Source organism: Thermomyces dupontii (genome assembly GCF_041956625.1).
Source record: "Thermomyces dupontii strain NRRL 2155 unplaced genomic scaffold VTN31scaffold_3, whole genome shotgun sequence".
Lineage (NCBI taxonomy): Eukaryota > Fungi > Ascomycota > Eurotiomycetes > Eurotiales > Trichocomaceae > Thermomyces > Thermomyces dupontii.
Window position 1 is genome coordinate 2,359,365 of NW_027192309.1, and position 24,278 is coordinate 2,383,642.

At 49.9% G+C, this 24,278-nt stretch overlaps 5 protein-coding genes across 5 annotated transcripts; 1 reads left to right on the top strand and 4 right to left on the bottom strand.

The window, feature by feature from the left end:
* Positions 1-149: 149 nt before the first annotated feature.
* On the bottom strand, positions 150-1,256 carry VTN31DRAFT_4347 (uncharacterized protein; the record flags this gene model as incomplete). Its single annotated transcript, XM_069404725.1, has 2 exons — positions 150-806; positions 861-1,256. 2 exons carry the CDS (start codon positions 1,254-1,256, stop codon positions 150-152), a joined length of 1,053 nt encoding a protein of 350 aa, XP_069261670.1.
* Positions 1,257-2,553: 1,297 nt separating this feature from the next.
* On the top strand, positions 2,554-4,116 carry VTN31DRAFT_4348 (uncharacterized protein; the record flags this gene model as incomplete). Its single annotated transcript, XM_069404726.1, has 1 exon — positions 2,554-4,116. One exon carries the CDS (start codon positions 2,554-2,556, stop codon positions 4,114-4,116), a length of 1,563 nt encoding a protein of 520 aa, XP_069261671.1.
* A 647-nt stretch (positions 4,117-4,763) lies between these two features.
* VTN31DRAFT_4349 (uncharacterized protein) lies at positions 4,764-18,992 on the bottom strand (the record flags this gene model as incomplete). The annotated part of the gene is made up of 2 exons (XM_069404727.1): positions 4,764-18,437; positions 18,489-18,992. The coding sequence occupies 2 exons, from the start codon at positions 18,990-18,992 to the stop codon at positions 4,764-4,766; spliced, it is 14,178 nt and encodes a 4,725-aa protein (XP_069261672.1).
* Positions 18,993-19,979: 987 nt separating this feature from the next.
* VTN31DRAFT_4350 (uncharacterized protein) lies at positions 19,980-21,375 on the bottom strand (the record flags this gene model as incomplete). Its single annotated transcript, XM_069404729.1, has 2 exons — positions 19,980-20,342; positions 20,392-21,375. The coding sequence occupies 2 exons, from the start codon at positions 21,373-21,375 to the stop codon at positions 19,980-19,982; spliced, it is 1,347 nt and encodes a 448-aa protein (XP_069261673.1).
* A 671-nt stretch (positions 21,376-22,046) lies between these two features.
* On the bottom strand, positions 22,047-23,476 carry VTN31DRAFT_4351 (uncharacterized protein; the record flags this gene model as incomplete). The annotated part of the gene is made up of 4 exons (XM_069404730.1): positions 22,047-22,111; positions 22,181-22,843; positions 22,896-23,237; positions 23,287-23,476. The coding sequence occupies 4 exons, from the start codon at positions 23,474-23,476 to the stop codon at positions 22,047-22,049; spliced, it is 1,260 nt and encodes a 419-aa protein (XP_069261674.1).
* Between the last annotated feature and the right edge of the window lie 802 nt (positions 23,477-24,278).

Genomic DNA, 24,278 nt, shown 5'->3' on the forward strand with positions numbered 1-24,278 from the left:
ATAATAGTTTTTCTTAAAGTGAGGTTGTCTTTATTGCACATCTCAAGTGTGCGTTTAATGTTGACGTGATAGGGTGATCCATGATCCGAATACTAGTTACCTAGTACCCTCACACAATCAGATAAACAACACCTTTAGAAAATAACCCATCAATCAGTTTCCGCAACATTTTTGAATAACCGTTGCATACTTTGCATTCCATCCTTTGCAAATTGCTGCATATCATAATCCTTGCCTTTTCCTTCCGGACCTGAATCGAACACCTCCATCGAGAAGTATCCTCTAAAGCCTGTCTTAAGGACAGCTTTTGCCACATCCTCCACTGGCAGGTAGCCACCTTCATAAGGAAATGGTCGATAATCGTGACTCCATCGGCCACGAGGTCTCAAACCACGGATGACTTTTCTCTCAAGCGGTGTTTTTGGCTTGTAGGCATCGGATATCTGCAGTAAATAGATCTTGGACGGAGGTATGGTCTTCGCCAATTCATCTAAACTTGCATGCCATCGTTTTTCTAGCTCTGCTCTGGGAATATCTTCGATCAGACCTGATTCAGTCGTAGGGTCACCCCATTCGCTACCAGCGGTCTGGAATGTGTCGAGGCATAGTCCGACATTAGGCCTGTCGACATCTCTTACTATCTCCCAGACATCTTTCCAGGTTGGTGCATGGGTAGCCCAACACCAATTCTCATATGCCATTCGAAAGTTCTCTTTGGCGAGCATATCTGCCAATTCGCGCAAATCTCGGATAATATCATTGCGATTAGAAGTAAGTTTCTCATGGTCTGAATCTGTCGACCCAACCTGTCATCCTCAATCAATGTATTTTTTTCTCGATTGCAGGGACATAGAAGGTACCTGAAGCAGATCCGTCCCGCAAGCGCGCATCAGTTGAATCCAACCACGAGCCCGAGAAAAAGCCCGTTCGCGCTCGCTGGAACCCATAGGCCACCCTTCAAAATTAGCAAATGGCTGCAACATCATGATCTCCAGATTGAGGGATTTGCATATTCTTGCGATTTCCTGCGCGGCTTTGCAGAGTTCCGGATAATTTTCTTCTCCGACCATCTCATTGACAGTGGACTTGGCGTAGGCTACAATGTCTGGAAAAGAAAGCTCAATCGCGGTGAAGCCGGCATTGGAAATGGCTTCCAGTTTTCGAGGCAGCGTATCGGATGGGTGTGCACCAAGAGAACAGCTGGCATATGCAAGAGGTATTTTGCGAAGAGATGAGAGAGAGATTGCGTTAGGCATCGTTTTGGTCTCGAATCGTTCGTTGTGATAGATATCTACCAAATCTCGCGAGTCAAGAGACGCTTAGGGTTGGTAGTTTCTTGCAAAATCGGCAGGAATTCCTCCGTTTGAGGTTCTACTCGGTACAAAAGTAGCATCCAGCACACTAGGGACGTAGCGATGATGGAATTCCCGTGGAGCTTGAGTCTGTACGCTGTTAGATGTTCCCCATTGCACGGAACTATGTCCCGCCTGCCGATATTGGTATGAGATCCGATTTGGCATGAGCATGACTTCAGGCAAGGAGTGGTTGCCACGGAGTTTCTTTACCATGGCAGCCGGTATACACTTCCAGGAGTCATCAAGTTCAATGCTGACTACTTATTACTATGAAGGGTTTAATTACGCATGATGTTAACATTACGACACTAATGGTACTCTTAGACCAATCCATTGTTTGCATTGAGAAAGTAGCTAGTAGTAATCGCTGTCCATTGTATTCTTATTCTATCCCCGATGAATGTATCTGGAAGGCACGGAACGTAGCTAGATAGTTTGGTAAAATGTCAACCGGCATATCTGATTAGGTTGCAGAGGAGAAACTCGGGGTGGGCCGGTGTGGCCTGTCGGGGAAGCAAAGTCACGGACAAAAAAGGGTCGGGAAAACCCTAACTAATCCCTGAGCGTCGCAGAAGCGCCTGACTTCCGAATGAGACTATGTTATGACTGTTCTTCGACCAGTTTCGTTCTTGTTCTTGTTCTTGGAAGAATTTTCATAGTCCGGATGCTGTACTACGATTAATTGTTCCATCATCAATGAGGTAGAGTAGTTATCGGGAATTTTAAAACTCAATAGGTACTTCCTATGAATGTTAAAGTGATCGAACACTCTCCAATCAACATTACTTCTACTGCTCCGCCTTCGACTGTTCACAATAGAACCCCTAGCTGTACAAATTGGGCCAGATTGTCTCGATAAGAGAGGTTCTGGAAGTTTACTGAGATATCTGACCGATGCAGCAATATTTGCAACGTCACAGCAACTCGATGATTGCGCCACTAGACGTCATCTTCTCTTGCCACGACTACTGGTAGCTAGTACTCGTCGAAACATCCTGCGCTTGTAATCCAGTTTATTAGATCATGATCTCCATGGAGTATGCAGTCATCATTTGATAATATGATTCGGGAAGCAAGCCCGTTGGACGCCCCTAAGCGAACAAAATTCCCAAACAATCCAAAACAATCCACATCACCCGCCCTCTCTGATTGATTTCGAGCGGATCTGTTCCGAATAGAAGACACCAACCCAGACAGTATGATCGATCCTATTCAGAAATTCAAATGCATTGGCGTCGTTGGAGCCGGCAGCATGGGGTCCATGATGACCCTAGCTTTTGCAGAAATGGGCCTCGATGTGTCGGTATGGGATGTGGCTGGAAAGAATATTGACAAACTGATGCACACTGTGGACATTGCCCAAAAAGAAGACAAGACGAACTTCAAGGGCAAGATTTCTTTCTTCAGAGACATCGACGAATTCACAAGATCGCTCGAAGGTAAAGGCGAGAGGAAGCTGTTCATGTTTTCGATCACCCATGGACACCCGGCGGACTCAGTTCTACAAAAAATAAAGCATGATCTGAAGCCCGGAGATATTATCCTCGACGGTGGAAATGAAAATTACCGCCGAACGGAACGGCGGCAGGCAGAGCTCAGGCCCTTGGGCGTCAAATGGATCGGAATGGGGGTGTCAGGAGGTTACCAGTCTGCTCGCCGTGGACCAAGCCTTTCGCCAGGTGGTGACAAGGAGGCAGTCGAAGACGTGCTTCCCCTACTGCAGCTCTATTCTGCCAAGGATCGGAAAACCGGAAAGCCCTGTGTGACATACGTCGGGCCTGGGGGATCAGGACATTACGTCAAGATGTGCCACAACGGAATTGAAGGGGGAATGCTATCAACAACGTGCGAAGCGTGGGCCATTTTACACCACGGTCTCGGGCTGAACTACGATGAGATCGCTGATATCTTCGCCAAATGGAACAAGGAAGGCGAGCTGAGAGAAACATATCTGTTGAACATTGGCGCGGATATGTTACGCAAGCGCAAGTCTGCTAAAGGTGACGGAAAAGGGGAAGGGGTCGATCCAGCCGATGGGTACGTGCTGGATGATGTGCTCGACAAGGTTGTGCAGGACGACGATGATACAGAAGGCACGCCGTACTGGACCATCATGGACACCGCAGAGAGGCACATCGCGGCTCCGACTCTGGCCGCTGCTCACTACTTGAGAGTCGCCAGCGGTAACCGAATGGAACGAATACAGGTCGCAGAAAAGCTCCAGATTCCCTTGCCACGCCCACTTTCAGGAATCAAAGACAAGAATGATTTCATTGAGAAACTCCGACGAGCGGTTTTCGCGTCGTACTTGGTATCATTCTGCCAAGGATTGGAACTCATTGCGCGGGCCTCTGTCGACGAAAAATGGAACATCAGCCTGGCAGACTGTATCCAAATCTGGCGCGCTGGATGTATTATCCAGTCGGAGTATATCGCGGACATGCTGCAGCCAGTCTTTGAGGCTAACCCGAAAATCATGAACATGAAGTTCATCGACAGCGTTTCGCGCGCACTCCGCGAAAACTACCAACCTCTCAAGGAAATTGTCATGAAATGCGTCGAGATTGACGCATATGTGCCCGCTATGTCGGCCAGTCTCGAGTATCTCAAGTACCAAAACGGAACCAAGCTGCCAACCAAGTTCATGGAAGCTCAAATGGACTACTTCGGCGCACATGCGTATAACAAACCAGGTGTGCCAGGAGAGGATCCGGGACCAGTAGCTAAGGGACCACATCATTATGAGTGGAAACCGGCATAGTGGCCGGTGACTGACATTGATTCTGGATTGGATTCGTTTTATGCAGCACAATGAACGTACTACCTGCAATATCAATCCATCCTGTCATGAATGCGATATGTGGAGATTACGTTAGTACTCGTATAAACATGAAAAAAAGAGGACTTCAGACTTTGCAGTCTTCCAGTTTGCCGTTTGCAGTCTCTACTACCATTGACAGTAGGTTTAGGAGTTTAGTCACTTGATGGATAGGCGTACAGGATCCCTTGACATGGTGGATCGGATCAAGATTATCTGCAGCGTCTCAATCTCAATTCTCACAAATCACGATCCTCAATTCGCAACTTTCCATGGGCATGGAGCATGATCGCATGAGCCATGCCATTTTAACCTGGAATCTCTTGACTCAAGGAATAATCCGCCAAGCGACATGCTTGCGTCAATGATTGCTCGAGTGTTGTATTCTGCTCTGTTTCTTCAGCACCAAATACTAGAGGTTCACCTAGTTAGGTTGAGCCGTGGAGACCGTTGAGAAATTCAATTGGTAACAGTTGTCAAGCTACAGCTCACATTCGTTCACTGAGCTACCTTTGCATGCAGATGAATTCATGCTAGAAGTGATTGAAGCACTAATTCACATCTAAGCCAAACAGACAACATCTCTCAATTCAGACATGTCTCGGGGAAACAGCTCCAAGTGTATCCATCAACCCCTCGATTGCCTTCACAATATCCTCAATGAATGCTCGTGCCTCTTGTTCATTCATTGCACACCCTTCCACGCGAACACCAATTCCCAATGTATCATGGTTCTCAGGATTGGGTCCAATGTCGACAAAAACGTTCTGGTCTGGCAGGAAGCTTGTATCGAGTATAGAAACTGCAGTTTCTGTCCCCGGAAAGCTTGGACCGTCAGGAATAAAATCCGTTGGCAATCCGATGGACAATGGTGTAAAAAATGAGCTCTTGCCGCCGTTGAGTGCATGCGTGTCGAGTCCAGACCACAAAAGGTTGATCCATGTGTTGAATAAGTGAGGCGAGGGCGAAGAAGAAGTTCGCTGCCACTCTTGGAGGACCCTCGGGAGGATACTCTGCTCATATGGAATTCGGTCCGCGAGTGCCGCTTGCACCGAGCGTATTTTGTCTACGACGACTGAAGCGTCCTTGTCAATCGCACCAAGAGTGTCGTGAATCGTGAATGGCAGCACGTTGAGGCATGGTCCTGACAATTTTTCAAGGGCAGGGTATGCAGCCGACCTTCCGTTCTGATACAGTCCGAACGTCGGGCTGGAAGTCTTGGTCCATTTTGCAACTGTTTGCGCGAATGCATAAAGAGCCACAAGTTGAAGGCCAAAACCATGAGACTTGCAGACCTCTTCTGCCTGGGTCACGCCTTTGAAGGCTTGCCACGCGCCAACAAACAGTTGTCGATTCCGAACTGTGGCTGTATGCGCCTCGGAGACCGTTGACTGAATGGTTGTTGAAGTGCTCGATGCAAGCGTAGAAGACCAATAGCGACTGGTGTCCTCCTCACTCACAAATTGGATGGTGTGGTTGACAAAATCCGGGAAAGTGGTAACGGAAGCACGCTCTTCATTGAAGTCGCCCTGGTAAAGCGCTTCCAGTTCCGCGACGAACATATGGATAGTCCATGCATCATACGCAGCGTGATTGATCAGGAGGAGAATGCTGTCACCGTCCTCGGCTTGTACATGCCGCAATCGCACAGGGGGAGTATACATTGAGGACGGATGCAATACCTCCTTCCTGGCTTGCGACTTGGTGGCCTCGAGAACCGTGTCAGAGGATGTGATAATCTCGAACGTTCCGTCATCCGACACAGCACGTTTCAAGACGACTTGAAAGACGTCCGATGGATTGAGGGCAGTAAAGCAGGTCCGAAGAATCGGGTGTCTCTGTCGCAGCTTCGTCCAAGCATCTTGCAATCGAACCGAATCCAACCGTCCCTGGCTCGACGAGTAACTCCAAGCAGGCTCAAACAACGTCCGTCCAGACTTGAGCCAGCTTGCTAGGTGGTATATCTGGCCACTAAGGCACGGAATGACAGTCTCAATGTCGTCCTCTGGGATGCGAAGCTGGGTTGCAACTTTCTTCCGCAATGCAAGACTCTCTTCTGCTGGGGGAATCGTCACATCACCAGGTACACCGCTCTCAGCACCAGACACACGTTTGCTGATGCCTCTCAATGTTTGACCTTGAAGAATGTCGGAAACGCCGAGTCTGAGGCCTTTAGAACGGCCCAATGCAGCGACCCGAATCGCGGCAATCGAATCAAGGCCAATGGCATAGATACTGGTGGTTGGCTGAATGACGTTGCAAGACACACCAGCAACCTCGGCAAGTATCTCTCTGACCGTTTCTTCACTCGGAGGCTCCTCAAAGTTCAGTCCCGCCTGGTTGTTTGTCTCGCCACCTTCAGAAAAGAGCCGCAGTGGAATATGTTGCAGCTTCGCCGGGACCGAAGTCACTGGTTGTGTTGGTCTTTCGACGACATCGCGGAATGCCACGTCAAAATCAAGCAGGAACGACTCCAAGCCCTCCAGCGAAAGGTATCTGCTGTTGCAAGATGCGCGGACGATGATGCCAGATGAGGCATGCTCCACCTCCACATTCAATTTGTGCTCTGCTCCCGAAACGAAATCTTGCATATCATGGGGCTCCCAGATTTGCCTCATCCTTTCCATATTCTCTTGATCGGAGTCAAATGTTTTCTGGAAGACGAAGAGCGCGTCGAACAGGGCGACCGACTCCGAGTGGTATCGTTTCCGGAATTCATTCTGCACCTGGCGAAGAGGAGCGTGCTGATACTCTTGCGCATCCGCACTTGACTTTTGAATCCGTCTGGCCATGGCCCTGTTGCTGATAATCTTTGAATCGAATGTGACTCGTTCAGGAACGGTGTTGAACAGAGGCCCAATAGTGCGTTCCACATTCGAGATAGGCAAAGAGCGACCAGCAACAACGTGACCAAAGACAACATCCCGCTGGCCAGTTAAGGTTGCTAGTACCTTAGCAAATGCCAGCAAAGCGACTGTTTGCACCGTTACTTCCATGTCCTTGCAGCTTGCCGCGATTTGCGAAACATCAAGCTTCAGCGCGCGCTCCGTGACCAGCATTCGTTCTTCTGGGACGGTATCCAGGGCCGGAATCTCAGCCACTCGGTATCCGCGTAGCTTTTGGCACCAATGCTCGACTGCTTGCTGTCCTTTCTCCACAATCAGGCTCACGACCTCGGAGAACTGCGGTCGCGGCGATGGCACAATCCCGCTGTATACTGCAGCGACATCATCGAATATGAAAGGCAAAGATACCCCATCGTACAAAGCGTGATGCATGACAACGACCAGGTATCTTCCGAGGTCATTGGTTATGACGTAGATGCGTAGAGGCGGAGATTGGAAGGAAGTTTCATCATGGAAGTGGAGGGCTTCACGGGCGTTGATCAACGTATCGCCAGTGGTCTGAATATCATTCCATTCGAGCGGCGGACTCGAGTGCACAGCTCCAATCCATGCATAGTCAAGTTCTGGGAACGAGTGGAATGACGTGCGTAGGATATCGTTCGCGGAGATGACTAGGGCAAAAGCAGACTTCAACGCGGCGATATCGACAGAATCAGACAAGCGGACGACATGTGGGTGGACATACATGGGGCCTGATGATCCAATTGTTTGAGTGAGCATTCCAGATTGCAGCGGGGAGCATTCGAAGAGTGTGCAGACAGTATCATTTGCCGAGAGGAGAGGGATTTGAGGTTCAACCGAGCTCAGGTCCACCGGCTGTGTTGTCTGGCGTGGAGCAGATGAGGGCAAATCAGAATCAGATGTCTCCTGGATATGAGCTGCCAACGCTCCGATACATGAAAAGCGCATTATATCGGCAGAAGATGCTTGAATGCCATTGTCTCGCAGCTTTCGCGCGAATTGGATAGCCAGGACCGAGTCAATTCCGAAGCCGATGAACGACGCCGCTTTACTGATTTGACTGACATCGATTTGACAAAATTCAGAGAGAAGTTCCCTCAGTCTTGTCTCCAGAGGGGACCAAGATTTGTCGTCCCATACAGGGAGATCTTCGGTTGTACGGGTCACTGCACATGCGGACACATTGAAGTTGGACAGCGCAGGATCCTCACCATCGACAAGCTCGGAAAGTATGATATCAATCTTTTCGAGAACTCTCTGCGCATCATCTTGATCACCAAACGCTGATGTGTAGCCGCAATGTAAATGCAATTTGTCGGATGTGGCTTCGGCCTCTGCTTCAATTGCAAACGGATAATCTGCTGGCATGTGGCCCTCCACTTCCGTCCACAGACCATGAGAGCTCGGTTCTGGTGTCCGAATAAATGAGAACAAGCAGTCGAACAAAGGTCCTTCTAGTCGCAGCCAACGTTGTATACGTCTGAGGGACGTAAGCTGATATTCAAGAGAGCTTGTATAGCTTTCCGTGACCGCTCGCACAACTTCCTTGACGGACGAAAGACCGATGACGGACAGTCGCGCCGGTATCGTTGTGATACACGGCAATAAAACTGTATCCGCACCAGGAACCGGTACGGTCCGTCCTGAGAGGACCATACCGTAGGTGACATCACCAGATTCTCTCAGGTCCGCTAGAACAAGGGCGAATATTGCAGAAGTCAAAGCAGGCGCTGTGGTGTGAAGAGCAGATGCAAGCCTTTCGATATCTGAAAGTTTCGAGGACATTGTGCGATGAACGACGGTGGCCTCTTCAGAGAGTGCTTCCCGATCATCTCGGAATAGAGTCGGCTGACAGCCATTGAGTCGATGTGTCCAGAAATCTTTTGCCTTGTCTTCATCCTGCGAATCTAGATAGCTAAGGAACAGCCGTAGATCCCCCTTCTTGACAATTTGATCCCCGGCATATCGTCGCCCAACCTCGTCAAGAATCATAGGGAGCGATTCACCATCATATATAGAATGGTGAAGTGATATTGTCAGATACCTCTGTCCACTCCAACTTGATGTACTAAGCAACCGAATTGGTGGGGTGGACGAAATGTTTCGAACGATGTCGCAAGCAGTCTCCCTTTGGTATGACACATCGTCCACGTCTTCCTGTTCCAATTCGATCCACCTAACCTTGTGACTTTCCGGATTGAGCACCACCTGGACAATCCTATCACCCAACGGAACAAAGACTGTCCTCAAAATATCATTCTCCTGTACCGTGGACTCCCAAGCGAGGCGAAGACGTGCAAAGTCAATGTCTGGACTCAGCTCAAGAACGATGTGATTGACATATAGTGGATCGCCATCTGCATTGATCGTGCGTGCCACGAGTCCTTCCTGGAGTGGTAAGCATGGGTAGACAGCGACAATCGAACTGGAGTCCATATTTGGACCGCTCTTGACGAGTTCCTCCATCAGCGCATGGAAGGATTCCTTCGCCCGGTTCATATGATCACCGGTCATATTGCTCTTGGGTAAACGGGCAAGTTGCTTAACTGTCGGGTTTCCGAGAACGGATGCCACAGATGCCTCATAGCCCAGATTTCGGAGTTTAACCGACAAATTGATGGCACTGATGCTGTCTATGCCGATCTCAAAGATGTTCGTGGCTGAAGTGAGCACAGAGTGGTCCACCGGCACTATTTGCTGCAGTACCTCAATGATAGAGCTTTCTTCGGCGCTTAGTTCCCTATCTTCGCCAGCCTCAGAGCTGAGTCGAGCCATGCCGTGCCCGGTGTGCAGCAGTGAAGATAGCGGAATCTGGGCAAACAATGCCTGAAGTTGTTTGACATCGGCCTTGCCTGACATTGGCGCGATGGGAATGTGAGACACGGAAATGATGGCTTCGGGCACCATGTACGCTGGAAGTTTCCGTTGGCAGGCTTCACGAAGCTCCCTTTCTAGAGATGGCCGTATGGACTCCACAATTGTCACTGCCTTTCCCTTGCTCACTTGACGTTTCTCCGAATCTGCAATAAAGGAGATGAGCTGCGCACGGGCGATACTGGGGTGTTTGCCAATCATGGTGACGACGTCAATAGAAACCGACGAGGATGACCGTACGACTTCAGAAACTTCACCGAGTTCCAAGCGTTGACCACGAATCTTTGTTTGATCGTCTCCGCGTCCCAGAAACTCCAAAGAGTCGTCGGCTAACAATCGAGCGGCATCACCGGTTCTGTACATTCGGGTACCCCCGAAATTCTCGACGAAGCCTTTAGCATCTGGTCTGTTGTGATAGCCCTTCGCCACAAGATCACCAGTGAAGCAGAGTTCGCCTGGCTGACCACGGAGGGTGTGTGTTTCCGTGCCAGGAACCATAACGTGAGCAACGCTTGACCCGAGTGGCCGTCCAATGTTCCTGATTGTCGTTTCCCTGGTCACAGGAGTAGAGCTACACCCGATCGTGACCTCGGTTGGGCCGTATGCATTCACAAGTGCAACAGCGTCTGACTCGCCCCATGTATTGAGAACTCGCTGTGATATTTTCTCGCCACCAACACTCAGATATCGCAGAAGAGGGCAGTGCTCTGGGATTATATTGGCTTGATCAAGGAGAGACGGGACGAAGCTCGCATGCGTGATCTCGAGTTCGGTAAGGGCTAATTGGAGATCATCAAGGAGCATTGTTCGCGGTCCTGTAACTGTTGCAAGACCATGACGCCAGGCAAGGATCATTTCAGCTATATGGACGTCAAATGCTCGGCTGGCAAGGGCGAGCCATTTGCCTGTGCCTGCCAATTCCCTTGTAGCTGGAGCTGCACAGCAAATAAACTCAGACTGAGCCTCGACGAAGGCCGATACATTGCCTCGAGTCACGAGAACTCCCTTTGGCTGGCCTGTGGAGCCGGACGTGTACAGCAGGTATGCGATATCATCGGGGGAGGTTTGCACATCAGACAAACTGGAAGGTGTCCTCAGGACATCAGAGAAATCCGAATCGTCAATCGTAACGATCTTGCAGGTATCCGGCACCTTGTTGAAAGTGCTCAGCAGATTGGATTCCGTGAAAAGCATTGGACAGTCGCCATCCGACACTAGGAACGCTTTCCGTTCGTCTGGCAAACCTTCGTCGATTGGCAAGTAAGTATTTCCGGACTTGAAGATGCCCACAATGACAGGATACGAAAGGAGCGTCCTGCCCGAACAGAGAGCAATGATTCGTTTTTGAATTCCAAGAGACAGAATGAATGAAGCAACCCGATCTGAGAGCTCATTCAACATCCCGAACGTCAAACTTTCTTTCTTGACGGAGCCTCGCTGGAGCTCGCTAACGACTTCGACAGCAAGCCAGTCCGGATGATCCTGTGCATATTTTGACAACCAATGTGTCGGAGACAACTTGACCGATTCAGCGACTTCCATGCTGATGGTAGGCACCGAAATGGACAGCAAATGCTTGGGTAAGTGGCTCGAGAGACGAGTGACTGATTCATCCGGATGTTGCAACATCGCTGTCGTGCAGGCAATAACCTGTTGCAAGAAAAGCGAGAGATGTTCTTCGTTCATGATGGACTTCAAGCAGGACAGTTCGAGGACAAGCGAATCGTCCGGCTTGTGGAAGACATTCAATGCCATTGGATGTTCCACACTCAACCCAATGATGTCTTCCTGCTCGTGCCACAGCGGTGGACTCTGTGGCTGATCGTTCTTACTCGAAGGGTGAAAAGTGAAGATGCCGGAATACAATGCTTCTCCTCGCTGACGTTCAAGAAGTTTCTGAACTTGGCGAGGGTGAACGTGCCGATGTTTCCAAGCTTCAATCGACAACCTTTGCTGCTCCACAAGTAACTCTCTCACAGTCCCCCTCATAATAAACGGAATAGGCACAACTGATATGAGTGGCCCAATGATGTCTTCAAACGTCGAGGACAAGACACGATCGGAAAGAGTCTCGCCAACAATTGTCGCCTGAGCTCCCAGATAACACGAAACCACAAAGGACCAGGCAGTTCGGAGAAGAGTAGCGATGGATGATACACCCAGGTCAATGGCGCGTGACTGAAGCTGAGTCGCACTCATGGTCAAAGCTTGCTCCTTGAAGAGGAAGCCATGAGGAGGTTCTTCGCCTGCGGGTAATCTTCTGTTCGTAAGGTCCGGCCATGCTGGAGCATCCATCCCCGAAAATTCTCGTAGTTCATTACTCCAGAATTCGAGCGCGCTTTTGCTGTTTTTTCCCATCCAGTCCGAAGAGGATAGAACATCAATCAACTGGTGCCGCCGCGGGGGTTTAGAGATGTAGGCGGATTGTACGTCGTCGAAGATGTACCCGAGAGAGGTTCCATCATGGATCGAGTGGTGCAAAGTGAGAAGCAGAATGCGATCACTTCCACGACGGAAGATGGTAACCGCCCAAGGAGGATATCGGAAATACTTCTCCTGGCGATCCTTCATGACCCGTGACACTCTTGAACGCACCGCCTCATGAAAACCCTCTTCGGTGCACTCCATTTCCTCCCAATCCAGGAACGGCTGAGTGTAGATGACTTGTAGAACAGCAAAACTCAGTTCATCATCGACCCGATCGAGTTCGGCAGTTGGGATGAACGCCGCCCTAAGCGCCTCATTATTGCTTGCCACAGCGAGCCATGCGCTTCGCAATCGTGCCAAATCAACATTGTCGCGAAGAAGAAAGAAGTTATTGCTCCAATATCTTTCGATAGTGCCCATAGTCTCGCTGAGAAGGCTCTCTTGAACGGGTGTTGGCCAAGTGATGCGGAAAGACTCAGATATTTTCGATGACACTGGTCCTACCCATTTCTCATGTAAACGATCCAGACCATGATTGTTGAGCCTCGTGTTCCGCAATTTCGACGTGGTTACCAACTCCAACAGCTCCCTGATCGAAGAACAATGCAGAACGTCAATGACAGACACCTTATAACCCAAAGAGTTGAGCTTCGATGCAAGTCTGATAGTACGGATTGAATTGAGTCCGATCGAGGCGAGTTGTCCAGCCTTCTTGACTGTGGATGAGGGCATGTCCACGAGTGTCGCGACAATGTTGAGGACTAGCTCTTCTTCGGGGTCGTTCTGACTGTCCTCCTGAGGGAGCCTCAGTGCATTGACTTTTGCTTCCCACTGATCAATGTCGATTGAGGCGTAAGCTGACTTCAGAGCAGCACGATCGGTCTTCGCGGATGCTGTCTTTGGCACTCTCGGCAGAACGATGTAAACGGACGGTAACATGTGGGCTGGAAGAGTTGCTCGGGCTCGCGCCGAGGCACTTCTTGCAATTGTGACAGCGACTTCATTGTCCAGAACTCGATCTGTTCCATCTTGAGCTGCGCCAGGCGCGGCCATAAACGAGACGAGGACATCAGTTGGGCGGTCCGGCCGATTAAGGATGACTGTTTCGACTTGCTCCACGAGCTCGTGGCATGACTGAATAGCGAAACTGATTTCACTCAACTCGACACGGATACCACCAAGCTTCACCAGATCATCTCTTCGACTGAGGTATTCCATGGAACCGTCTGAAAGCATCCGTACCAAGTCACCCGTGTAATACAAGATCTGACCAGCCTCTTCGTTCCAAGCAAATTTCGTCTTGTTTGTTTCTGGAAGACCAAGATAGCCGTCCGACAGCTGGGGACCTCCCAGTGCCAGTTCCCCTATAGCGTTCTTCATCACAAGCCTCTTTTCGTTGTCAACCACGAAGGCGGAGACGGTCTGGAGAGGCCACCCGATGTTCGCACTCTTCACATGTTGATGGCCGGTTCCGAACTCCCTAACCGTGGACACAACGGTCGTTTCCGCTGGTCCATACGTATTAAAAGCTCGCATGTCAGTTCCCCAGTCGTCAGCCACGGACTGAGGCAACCTCTCGCCAATCATCGTAACAACCCTGAGAGAAGTGCAAGACTGTCTCCGTAATTCTGCCGCGAACGATGGAGTCAAATGTGCATGTGTCGCATTCGTTGCATTAGCCAGTTTGTCAAATGAGGAGAGCATGATTTCTCGAGATGCGGATATCAGAACTCCTCCCAATCCCCAAGTGTAGAAAATGTCTTGGACAGAGACATCGAAAGTGTATTGAGAGAACTGCAGGCAGCGCACGATACCATGAGGAGCATCTGCTGGAATGGATTGCTGAAGGGACATCATGCTTGCGACTCCGGCAGAATGCTTGATTGGCACACCCTTCGGAGCTCCTGTTGTCCCGCTGGTCCAAATGAGGTATGCCATGTCGTCGGGTGTCGCCTTGTTTGGAGGTGCGATCGGAGTAGAAATAGCGGACACACCAGGTTCCGCGAATTTTGCTACGTCGACAATGTCGACTTCTTCCGGGACAGTACCGTCATGCTTCAAGGTATCCGAGGTGGAAATCAAGAGGATTCTGGCCCCCGTTCTTGTGATGAGCCCACGACGTCTCTCAGGCGGTGATAACGTGTCGATTGGACACCACGCACCACCGGCTTTGAGGATCCCCAGGATAGCGATGTATAGGAAAGGAGACTTCTCGATGCAGATAGGCACAGGTATGTTCTTCAGCGAACCACAGCGATTGATAAGATGGCAGGCGAGCTCGTTGGCTCTTGCATTGAGTTCGCCGTAGCTCCATTCGATGTTCGCCGGATTTTCGGGATTTTCGAGGTCAGCTTTGAAAATGAGAGCAACGTCATCCGGGCACCGATGGGCATGGTGTTCAAACTGAGTATGCAGCAGGTGACCGCTAGAAAGCGCTGCAGCGCTTTTTGGTACCGGGTTGGAGATAGACTTGAGGTGCGGCCGAGTGCTAGCTGGCGCGTTCAAAAGCGAGTCGTCTGGACGTTCCAAAATGAATGTCACAATGTCACTCATTTGATGTAGCATGGCTTCTGCTGACAGTTTATCGAGCTTATCCATGCTGTATGTAGCCCTCAATGTCAAACTGCCATCGCTAGCTGGCCACACTTCAACCATTACTGCGAAATCATTGACCATAGGAGGATGATCGATGGACGTCCAAAGGGAGCTCGAACTGCTGCCGAGAGAGAAATCTTGATATGCCAGTAGTGTATCGTAAGGAAGCTGTCCCTGATCAGTGACTATGGAACCAAGTCGTGGTTGAAGATGCTCAAGGGACCTCGCGTTGGCATCTGCAAGGTGCTGAACGACACGTCTGTTTGTTGAATCTTGAATACTTCCCAAAGCAAGCCGCAACGGCACTGTAGTGAACGTGGGCCCAATGCAACGTTCTGATTCAGTGTCCAATCGGCCCGACACGACGCTGCCCATCACAACATCGCGCTCCTCAGCGCCGGTATACGATAACAGAATCGAAGCCCAGGCAGCTTGAAGCACAGATAATGGGGTCGAATTCAGAGATCTTGCCTTATTTTTCAGTGCGAGATGACTTGTACGCGCTGGCACTTCCACAGCATCATACGTGATCGTTTGTGATGGTCGCTCTGGTGTGAGGGAAGGGAAAGTGAGGGGTTTGTAGCCCTGCAGTTCTTCTTTCCAGAATTCCGAGGTCTTGTCGCTGTCCGCGGAGAAATGATGGCTGACAATGTGGCTGAGTGGTGTCCGATGTTCTCGCGGTCGCTCGCCATTGTATTCCGTGGAGACGTCGTCGAGAAGTAACTGCAGAGAGCCACCATCGAATATTCCATGGAACATGCTGAGAACCACAATGGTCTCGCTGGACTCCTTGACGATGGTAATTCTCCAAGGTGGCCTGGACAGAGAGATAGACTGCTCTGCTTCTGTAATGGCACGGTTCAGGATGGCCTTTGAAGAGCTTGAGTCACCAGGCTGGATTGAGTGTTCGACCCAATCATGCTGTAGAGCCGAATCCTGACGTAGGATGCATTGCGCGAATGGTGCCAGGTCATCGTCTACCAAGCAAAAGACCGTCCGGAACGAGTCATAAGCTGCGATAACAGATTCGAAAGACTTCCTGAGCTTTGAGACGTCCACGTGCGGACGTAGTCGGATGACCGAATGGTAGATGTATGCAGGTTTCCCACCATTCGTTGTTGATGACGAGCGTCGTAGAAAGCTTGCTAGCATGCCTGATTGCGTTGCCGTTGTCGGGAGCACTGAGTCAATTGCGCTGGTGCTCAACCCCATTCGCTCGGCACACAGTTGGAGAGCGCGTTGCGCAAAGTCTGACAGCTTTTCTTGCAACCGAGGAGATGTGAATTGTCTGCCAAGTGGCGCGCTGGTAGATTCTTTGACCTTGGAGACCAGCCCACGAGGTGTTTTGGCACTCAGTACGTCGCGGACAGAGAGGCAATGGATGCTGTTTTCCCTCAGAATTTGGAGCACCCGTACCGCGGCCAGACTGTCTATTCCCAATGAGAAGAGCCCAGCGGAAGGATGGATCTGCTCAGGGCCCAGGCCAGTTGTTGCAGCTAACGCTTCAACCACAAGTTCCCTTGTAGACTGTGAATCCAAGTCGGACTGATCCCAAGCATCCCCCTCGGACGAAGATAGCACGTCTTCAACAGATATAGCACCGCCTCCGTCAATAGGTCGATTCTTCATCATAGCGAGGATCGTCCTGCGATCCACCTTTCCGGAACTGGATCGTGGGAGCGAGCTGACAAAGTCATATAAGGATGGGCACATGTAGGCCGGAAGATGTCGCACGACAGCCTCGTGGCACCGCCGAACGACTTCTGTTTTGAATCCATCGCTGTCGTCTTCAGGCACGATGCAGGCTAGAAGACACTCTTTGCTCGACTCGTTCTGTTCCCGCTGCAAAAGCAACACGACGACTTCGATGATTCCAGGTACCGTGGAGATGATGGACTCAATTTCACCAAGTTCCAGTCGTTTCCCATTGATCTTTACTTGATCAGAAGTAATTCGGCCCAAAAATTCCAGCACTTGCTGGCCATTCTCATCCCAGACCACTCTTGCCAAGTCTCCTGTTTTGTATAAACGCCCATATTCAGATGCCTCAACGAAAGCCTTGCTTGTTTCCTCGGGCCGTTTCAGGTATCCGGAACCCACCTGAAGGCCAGCGAGGACTAGCTCACCACACATTCCTGCAGGGACGGGCCGAAGCGCCGAATCGTTGGGATCAACCACAAGCATCGCACAGGTTGGGAGTGGCTTGCCAATGATCGATCCACGTGTGTACAGCCCCACAGGTGCATTATACGTGCAGTTGATAGCTCCCTCGGTAGGGCCGTAGGCGTTTACCAGCATCCTCGAGCTTTGAGAAGAGGTATTGTCGCGCTCAGGTCGCATGGCAAAGTTGTCGATCACCGTGCGATTGAGCTTTTCACCCATGGTCCAGAGATATTGCAGCGTTTCGAGTCGTTCCGGCCTCAGGACGGCCGCTAGACTGGGAGTGGCCATCATGATAGTTGCCTTGGCTTCGTTGATCACTGCCTCCGGATCCGTCAATGTGAGATCACGGTCAGCCGAACATAGAGTAGCACCACAATTGAAAGTCACAAATATCTCCATCAACGATGGGTCGAAGGTAGGCGAGGCGAACTGGAACCACCGAAACTTGCCATTTTGGTTGGAAGGCAAAGGAATCGACGTCGCATGAGAATGGATGGAACATGTTGCGGCCAGATGAGAGATTTGAACACCTTTGGGTTTGCCCGTCGAGCCACTGGTGAACAAAAGGTACGCAATATCACTCTCTGATGGAGTTCGATGTTCAAGATGGCGGGTCTCCATCTGAAGCGTCGTCCTCTTCACAATGTCTGTCACATCCAGCCATGATAACTTCACAAGTATCTTACTCGATGACCTTTCTCCGTTGGTATTGAGGGATCCCTTGCCTAGAATAACCGGCGAGTTGATATCTTTGAGAATCTCATCAACCCGCTGTGCCGGCGCATCCTGCGGGATCGGACAAAAGCCATAGCCGGCCTTCAGAACAGCCAAATAGGATATGTATAGCTCTGGGGATGTCGGCATGTGGACAGGAATGATGCGGGACCAGTTCGCAAGATCCACAGTTTTGTGAAGTTCTGCTCGGATAGTATCCGACACGATGTTGGCTGCCGTGTTCAACTCGCCATAAGTAAGCACGGTATGCAGGGCCTCTTGATCGTCCGAGCGTAGAGAATGGATGAAGTCCAATGCAACCGCGTGAGGATCAGTCTCCGCCCAGAAGTCGAAACCTGCGTGCAGCAAAGGTCTGGGCAACGGCTCAAGCTGATGATGAAGCCGTGGTGGGCTGTCCAAGGGTGGGAAGTTCAAAACTGACAGCAGCGGAGATTCTGCAGTCTCGCCCTCTTCCAAGATAATCGGCGAACATGCTTTGAGGTAAGAAAAGAGGGTGCGCAGGATCTGATTCACGGCCACTTCCGGAATCAGCTTCGATGAGCATTCAACCTGGAAAGATACACGCCGAGGAGTCGATGAACCGTCAACTCGAAGTACGAAACTCTGGTCTGAATTTAGCACTCGCATAAAGAGTCTCATTCTTCAGGGTCTCACCTCCGATCCCAGTATCTTTGCCACGTTTTCCATCGTATTATGGGCTGAAAATTGCAGCCCGAACTGGGTTCCTAGTTTGACATTGGATTCGACCGTGACAGAGCCGATTTCAAAAGATTTCATGGATTCGTTTCCCAGCTGTCCTCCTGCTGAGACGCTTATAGCTTCGCATTTCGCATTTGATGAGGATGAGATGAAATCAGTCGTCCTGATGAAGGAGACATCATTCTGCCCAGTGAAAGAAGCAACAAAGTGAGCATAGGCACGAGTAATATGTTCAACGAAACTGTGAGCATCGACGTCAGAGTAGCATCGAAGGACGGAGCTGGCAATGCGGCGACTTTCCGTAGAATCCAGTGCATAGTGGTCAATGGTGTCGAGAAATGGTACTTTGGTAACAGGAAGATCATCTAGGGGCCGAGTCCTTGACGACAACTTGCTGGTTGACGTTCTGCCAGCATCTTTCGTTGCCAAAGATTCCGGTGCCACCATTGTCGATGCCATTATGTCGGCCGCGAAACTGGAAACGAAAGTAATCAATTCGTGTAAGTATGATAAATTGAAGACAAGAGTCCCTTCGAGGACGACAAATGTCAGGAACAAGTTGCTACTCAGTAAAGTGTTCGCGTGTATGTCCATGAATTAAATGGACCCTTGTGCCGGCATCGGATCTCTCCATTCTCGCGTGAACAGTATGGAAACCGTATAATAATGTACCTTACAGCGGAGCCGTATGCTATGGAATTCAAGGTATCCACCTTTCATTACATGTGAGGTGGGCTGTTGGCTGTTTTGTCTCCCTCCGTCGCATTCTGGCCCTCTGACATGAATATGCAAAGCCAATGAAGTCAATTCCAGCAACGCCTTGTCAGCCCTACTAGTACTACCAAATGGGAATTCTCACAGTCTCAAAGCACAATGATCAGTGCTGAATGTTTTACGTATTCTCTATTCGATGTCGTTTTAGTAGTTTGCAGAAATTTCGGCATAATACATGGTATTGACTTTGGGGAAAATCGGGATTTCAAGCTCGGAAGAAATCGTGGGTCCAGGACCCCGCCGCTTTCTGTGAGTAGCGCAGAAAAGCCGATCAAAATTCACCTTCGGCCGAACCTATCAGATCCGATTCGGAAACAAACCTGCCCCGCCATCAGATTAGATGATCAGATTAGATAAACCAAGAATTCGGAGTTCAAGAGCTCCGGTGTTGGAATTGCTCTGGCTATGGAAACCATAAGTATTAATGGACACTGGTAATTGTATATGATTGATAATACGACTGTATGTCCGCGTAGTTGTACTCGATAACCTACAGGCAGAAAGGCTTAGTTATTCACAACGTCTTCATAGTAGTAGTACTCTAGTAGTGCGTTGGATTGATGAACATCAATTGAGGAAAATGGTACATGGAATCAAAGTGAGAATCCACCACAGGCTGCGAGGAATCATACATTTCGATTCCGCTGTCAAGAAAGTGCAGAAAACCCATCTTCACAACTTCAAAGCCCGATCGGGATTCCTCGGCACTGGGTCCTCTCCAGTATACCAGAATGGCGAGATCTGGAAGAATTTTTCCCGAGTGCATTTAACCAATGCAGACCGCTTGTGGGGAAGGTCCACGAGCTTTTCGACCGTGAATCCATGCGCAAAGTCGTAGGCGAGAACTGTGGTATTGGTGGCTTTAGGCTCTCCCACGAGGCACATTGTACGTGGGTCGTCCAAAAACAAGTAATGCATTTGGCTGCACCACCAGGCCAGCGCCCGATGCGGCCCACGGAATCGAACGTCACCGACCAAAGAATGACGTCCACGGTCCCAGTCGCCGGCATTAAAATACGCTCCAAGATGATCTTCCTGCATTGGTTGTTAGTGCCATCGATTGGAAGTCAACGAACTGACGTACCTTGGCCCAATAGAACTCGTAGTACGCAAAGTAAACATCGTTGAATTTTGCCAACACCGTCAACTGATGAGGATCCTCGTGGGCGCGGCGCAGGTATTCCCGATGTTGCTCCAAGGTGCCCGTTTCATTCCATCCCTTGGACACACGAGGATCATTCTGCCATTTGTGGAAAAGCTGAAGATGCTCCTCATTCTGATAATCCAGTGCAACCATCGAGAAGAACTCATCCAAATGCGGAATGTATCGACTGTAGATACGAGATCCAGGTTTCGGCTTGGCCGGTCGCACGGGGTGATAGGAATGGACGCGAACGTCGGCAAACTTCGTGGTCAGCGTGTATTGCTGGGGCTGGAGTGGGAAATCGCTCAATGGGCGCCGGTATTGGTCATGGAGCTGTGGATCAGCTACCCACGGAGGACGCGTGCCGAAAGGAGCACCAGCGCCCTGCCAGAATGCACCTTGTGACACAACCAGTTGGTTGGCGTGGTCTTTAGACTCCGGTACCGGTTGTCCTGGCGGTGCGGACGGCTCCGGATGCTTGACAGCAAGTCCGACTCCTTGTAATTCTTCTGCTAGGAGTTCCTGTCCCGGCCCCGACAATGTCACCCGGAAGATTTCTGGATGCGGGGGCAACGATACAAGGGCGTGAACGACGTTCCATATCTGGCCGACGGTCGGAGGGGTGTTGCCCCCCCAAGCCCAGTGACTTACTGGGGCACGTTGCGCTCGAGCCCACGCAGAGTTATTCCCCTCCGAAGGAATTCTATCCTTACTAGGGTGAACAAACTCGGTAAAGAGAAGTGAGTCGTGGTGAAGCGGCTCCGGAGGGGGTATCCCATCGTCTTGCCTGGGAGCGTGACAGAGCTTCAGTATTCTGTGAGACTTCTCGCACGAAACGACTTTCAATTCATATGTGGTTTTCCAAGGCTCTGGCAATCGCACCAGAGGAAGCGACTCGTTCTTAGCGGCCTTCGAAGCTGCCATTTTGAGGGCTGGTTGTTCGGTTGTTGCAGAGTTGAGGAAATTGAAGATCGTTGTGCGAGATGGAGTTGGAATACGGAGAACTGCTTCTGATTTTATGTTTGATACCAGAGGTAACTAGTCTGAGACCCGTCATAAGTGTTTCTCAGTTCCCACATCGCCAGACGAAAAACCTGCTTGGTTCATGGATCAGATAAAATGGTTCTATCTGATTAACTTTGTTAAGCTTAGTTTGGTGAGGTATCGAAATTATCAGATCAAATCCTAGACCGACAGAGTACTAGCCTACCAAGCTTACCTACTACTTTAGGCTAGTTGCTTATTAGTGTGGGGCCCTAAAGCCCCCACCTTTCATCAGATAGGCGAGTTTCGGATTGTGAACCAGCGCACAATCAATTTAAGTACGGAGTACGGAGTACTAGGTATGTAAGGTAATCGGTTCCCGTCATGCCGTACAGTACGTACTGGTCTCGTACAGTCACGTATGAAGGTGAAGGAATAAACACTTTATTCATCACTCGCTCAAAACACTCGAGGCAATCAGTGGTTGAAAACTGCAAGAACATGGAAACCGAGCCATCGGATGATTTGATAGACTACGTTATCAACAAGAAACTGAACTGAAATATCCGACCACAACATGATAACTTAGTAGCCAACAACATCTTCGTATCTTATGAATTCACTGGATCAGATGGGTTTTCCGCTGCTTTGGAGAGCTGCATGTAGTTCCAGCATACTAAGACAAATGAGTTAGTGAGTGATTGAAAACAATTGGGCATCGATGACGGGCGACGGAGGAACATACTCTCAAATCCCAGATCATCACCAAAATAGAGTTTCGCAACATCCTCGCCCCAAGCGGTTCCTTCGGATGGGCTGTAAGAAACTGCTTGCGATCCAACAGCGAGACCAATCATTGGCGGAACATCACGATTGAGCTGGAGAAGTTGGGGATTTGTTCCCAAAGCCGAGTGTAACATCATTTGGTGGATATTAACCGCAGCATAATGGCCGTGGTGCATCGCAGCACCACATCGTTTGATTCCTGCCCATGAGGCAATATCACCAGCCGCATAGTGATATTCTGCGTTTGGTATATCACTGTCTAATTGGAGGTTTGGGTGAATCTTTACGTAGCCACCCTCATCCAGAGCGTTGTCAGGTAAATAGGTTGCAGTAGGGGTGTATTTGGAAATGGCGTTGATGACAAGGCCAGTTTTGACCACGCTGCCGTCGGAAAGGGTCAACTGTGTTGCCTCTGATTCGGATTCTGCTTGCTCGATTTTTGTGACTCGGGTGCTCATGATGGTCTTCACGCCAGCATCATGGATTAATGACAAAGCTCGGTCCTTGGTCTCATCTGGTAGAGCTTCAGACGAGAGTAGTTTCGGACGTGAATGGATCAATGTGACGCTCTGATGTGGTTGTACCAATTTCAGTTCAGACGCGATCTCAATTCCAACCGCACCTGCATTTCGAACATCAGCATCATATTCCACCAACTGATTGTAGGGACTCACCTCCGCCAATGACAGTTACCCCATGAGACGCTTTGTCTAGTTGCTGAAGGTGCATCTTGACTTCAGCAACATAATCGTCTCTCTTCAGCGACCGGGGCACCGTCGGCCACTGTCTTCGGAGGCCAGAAGCAGCAATGAAATAATCGTACTGCTTGTGTATTGCTCTTCTTGTTCCATGCTCACTGATTGTTGCAGTTTTAGTTAGGGGATCGATTGTAACGACGCTTCCCTGGACCAGCTTAATGGCTGGTGTCTGCAAAGCAGGAATGTCCGTGAACTTGGTCCAGGCTTTCTCTGCATATTCCATTGATGCCAGAGCTAGCGGGGCTCCGATCAAATGATCTATGGTAGATTAGTTTGAGCGTCAAAAAAATCTAGTTGGGATCATTACAGAAGCCATCTCTCTCATCAACGAGAGTGATTCGAACAGGTATCCGGGGAAAGGATTCTGCGGTCTTGGTGCTGGCAGAGAATCGACATGGGTGTCCATTGCAAAGATCCAACAGGTTCAGAATGGCCGCTAAGCCAGCATAGGAACCTCCAGCAACTAGGACGTGAAATGGATCTCTTTGAATTGCCATCTTGCAATTGGGATGATTGGTGTTATGATGGAAGTAAGTGCTCAATTCACCTGAGAAGGGATGTTACGGGAGGAGAACGAAGGGATCCTTTGTACTGTTGAATTGTTGATCAATGAACGGAGGTGGGTGTTATCAAATTCCTTCCCCAACAGCCGATTTCACCGGTATCGGACCAAAAGGATGAGCTGCTTGGGCCGGGCGTCGGCCGCTAAAGGGTTGGTGAGTTCCATCGTTAAATGGCTGGCTCAAGCCCAGTGTTGATTATTCATGCCAATGGTGCCCCTTGGCTCGACCACACCTGTCTGTGGTTGTGGCCTTGTGGGTAAGCCAAGAAGCGAGGCTCCAGCTGACTTGGATAATGTGAATGGACCGATGCATTATCTGATCATCTGATTAAGCAGACCAACCGTTTTTCGTACCAGCCCGTACTGTACCCGAACTTTGGTATCTATCAATACAACGGAGAAATGGTAAGTACCGTACGTAGTACAGTAATAATAATGGTGAGGAACCAACATGTGAAGTCTTTCACTGGATTTTCCGAATCACGCCACAATGCACAAGTAGCGGATCACTTAGCTTACATATCGAAATTCGGAAATATGTAGCCTACCAGTCTCACTTCTTACCGGAGGCACTAGTGCGTCTCAGTTCTCCAATTAGTAGGAGCAAGTGCATTATGAAAGTACCTATCTGCGAGAAGACAACAACGAAGAAGGGGACAGGAAATCTGGTTTCGAGGAAATCATGTTCTCTTTCCTGCTTCTGCTTGGTGTCTACCAGACTGTTCTGGAGAGGCATA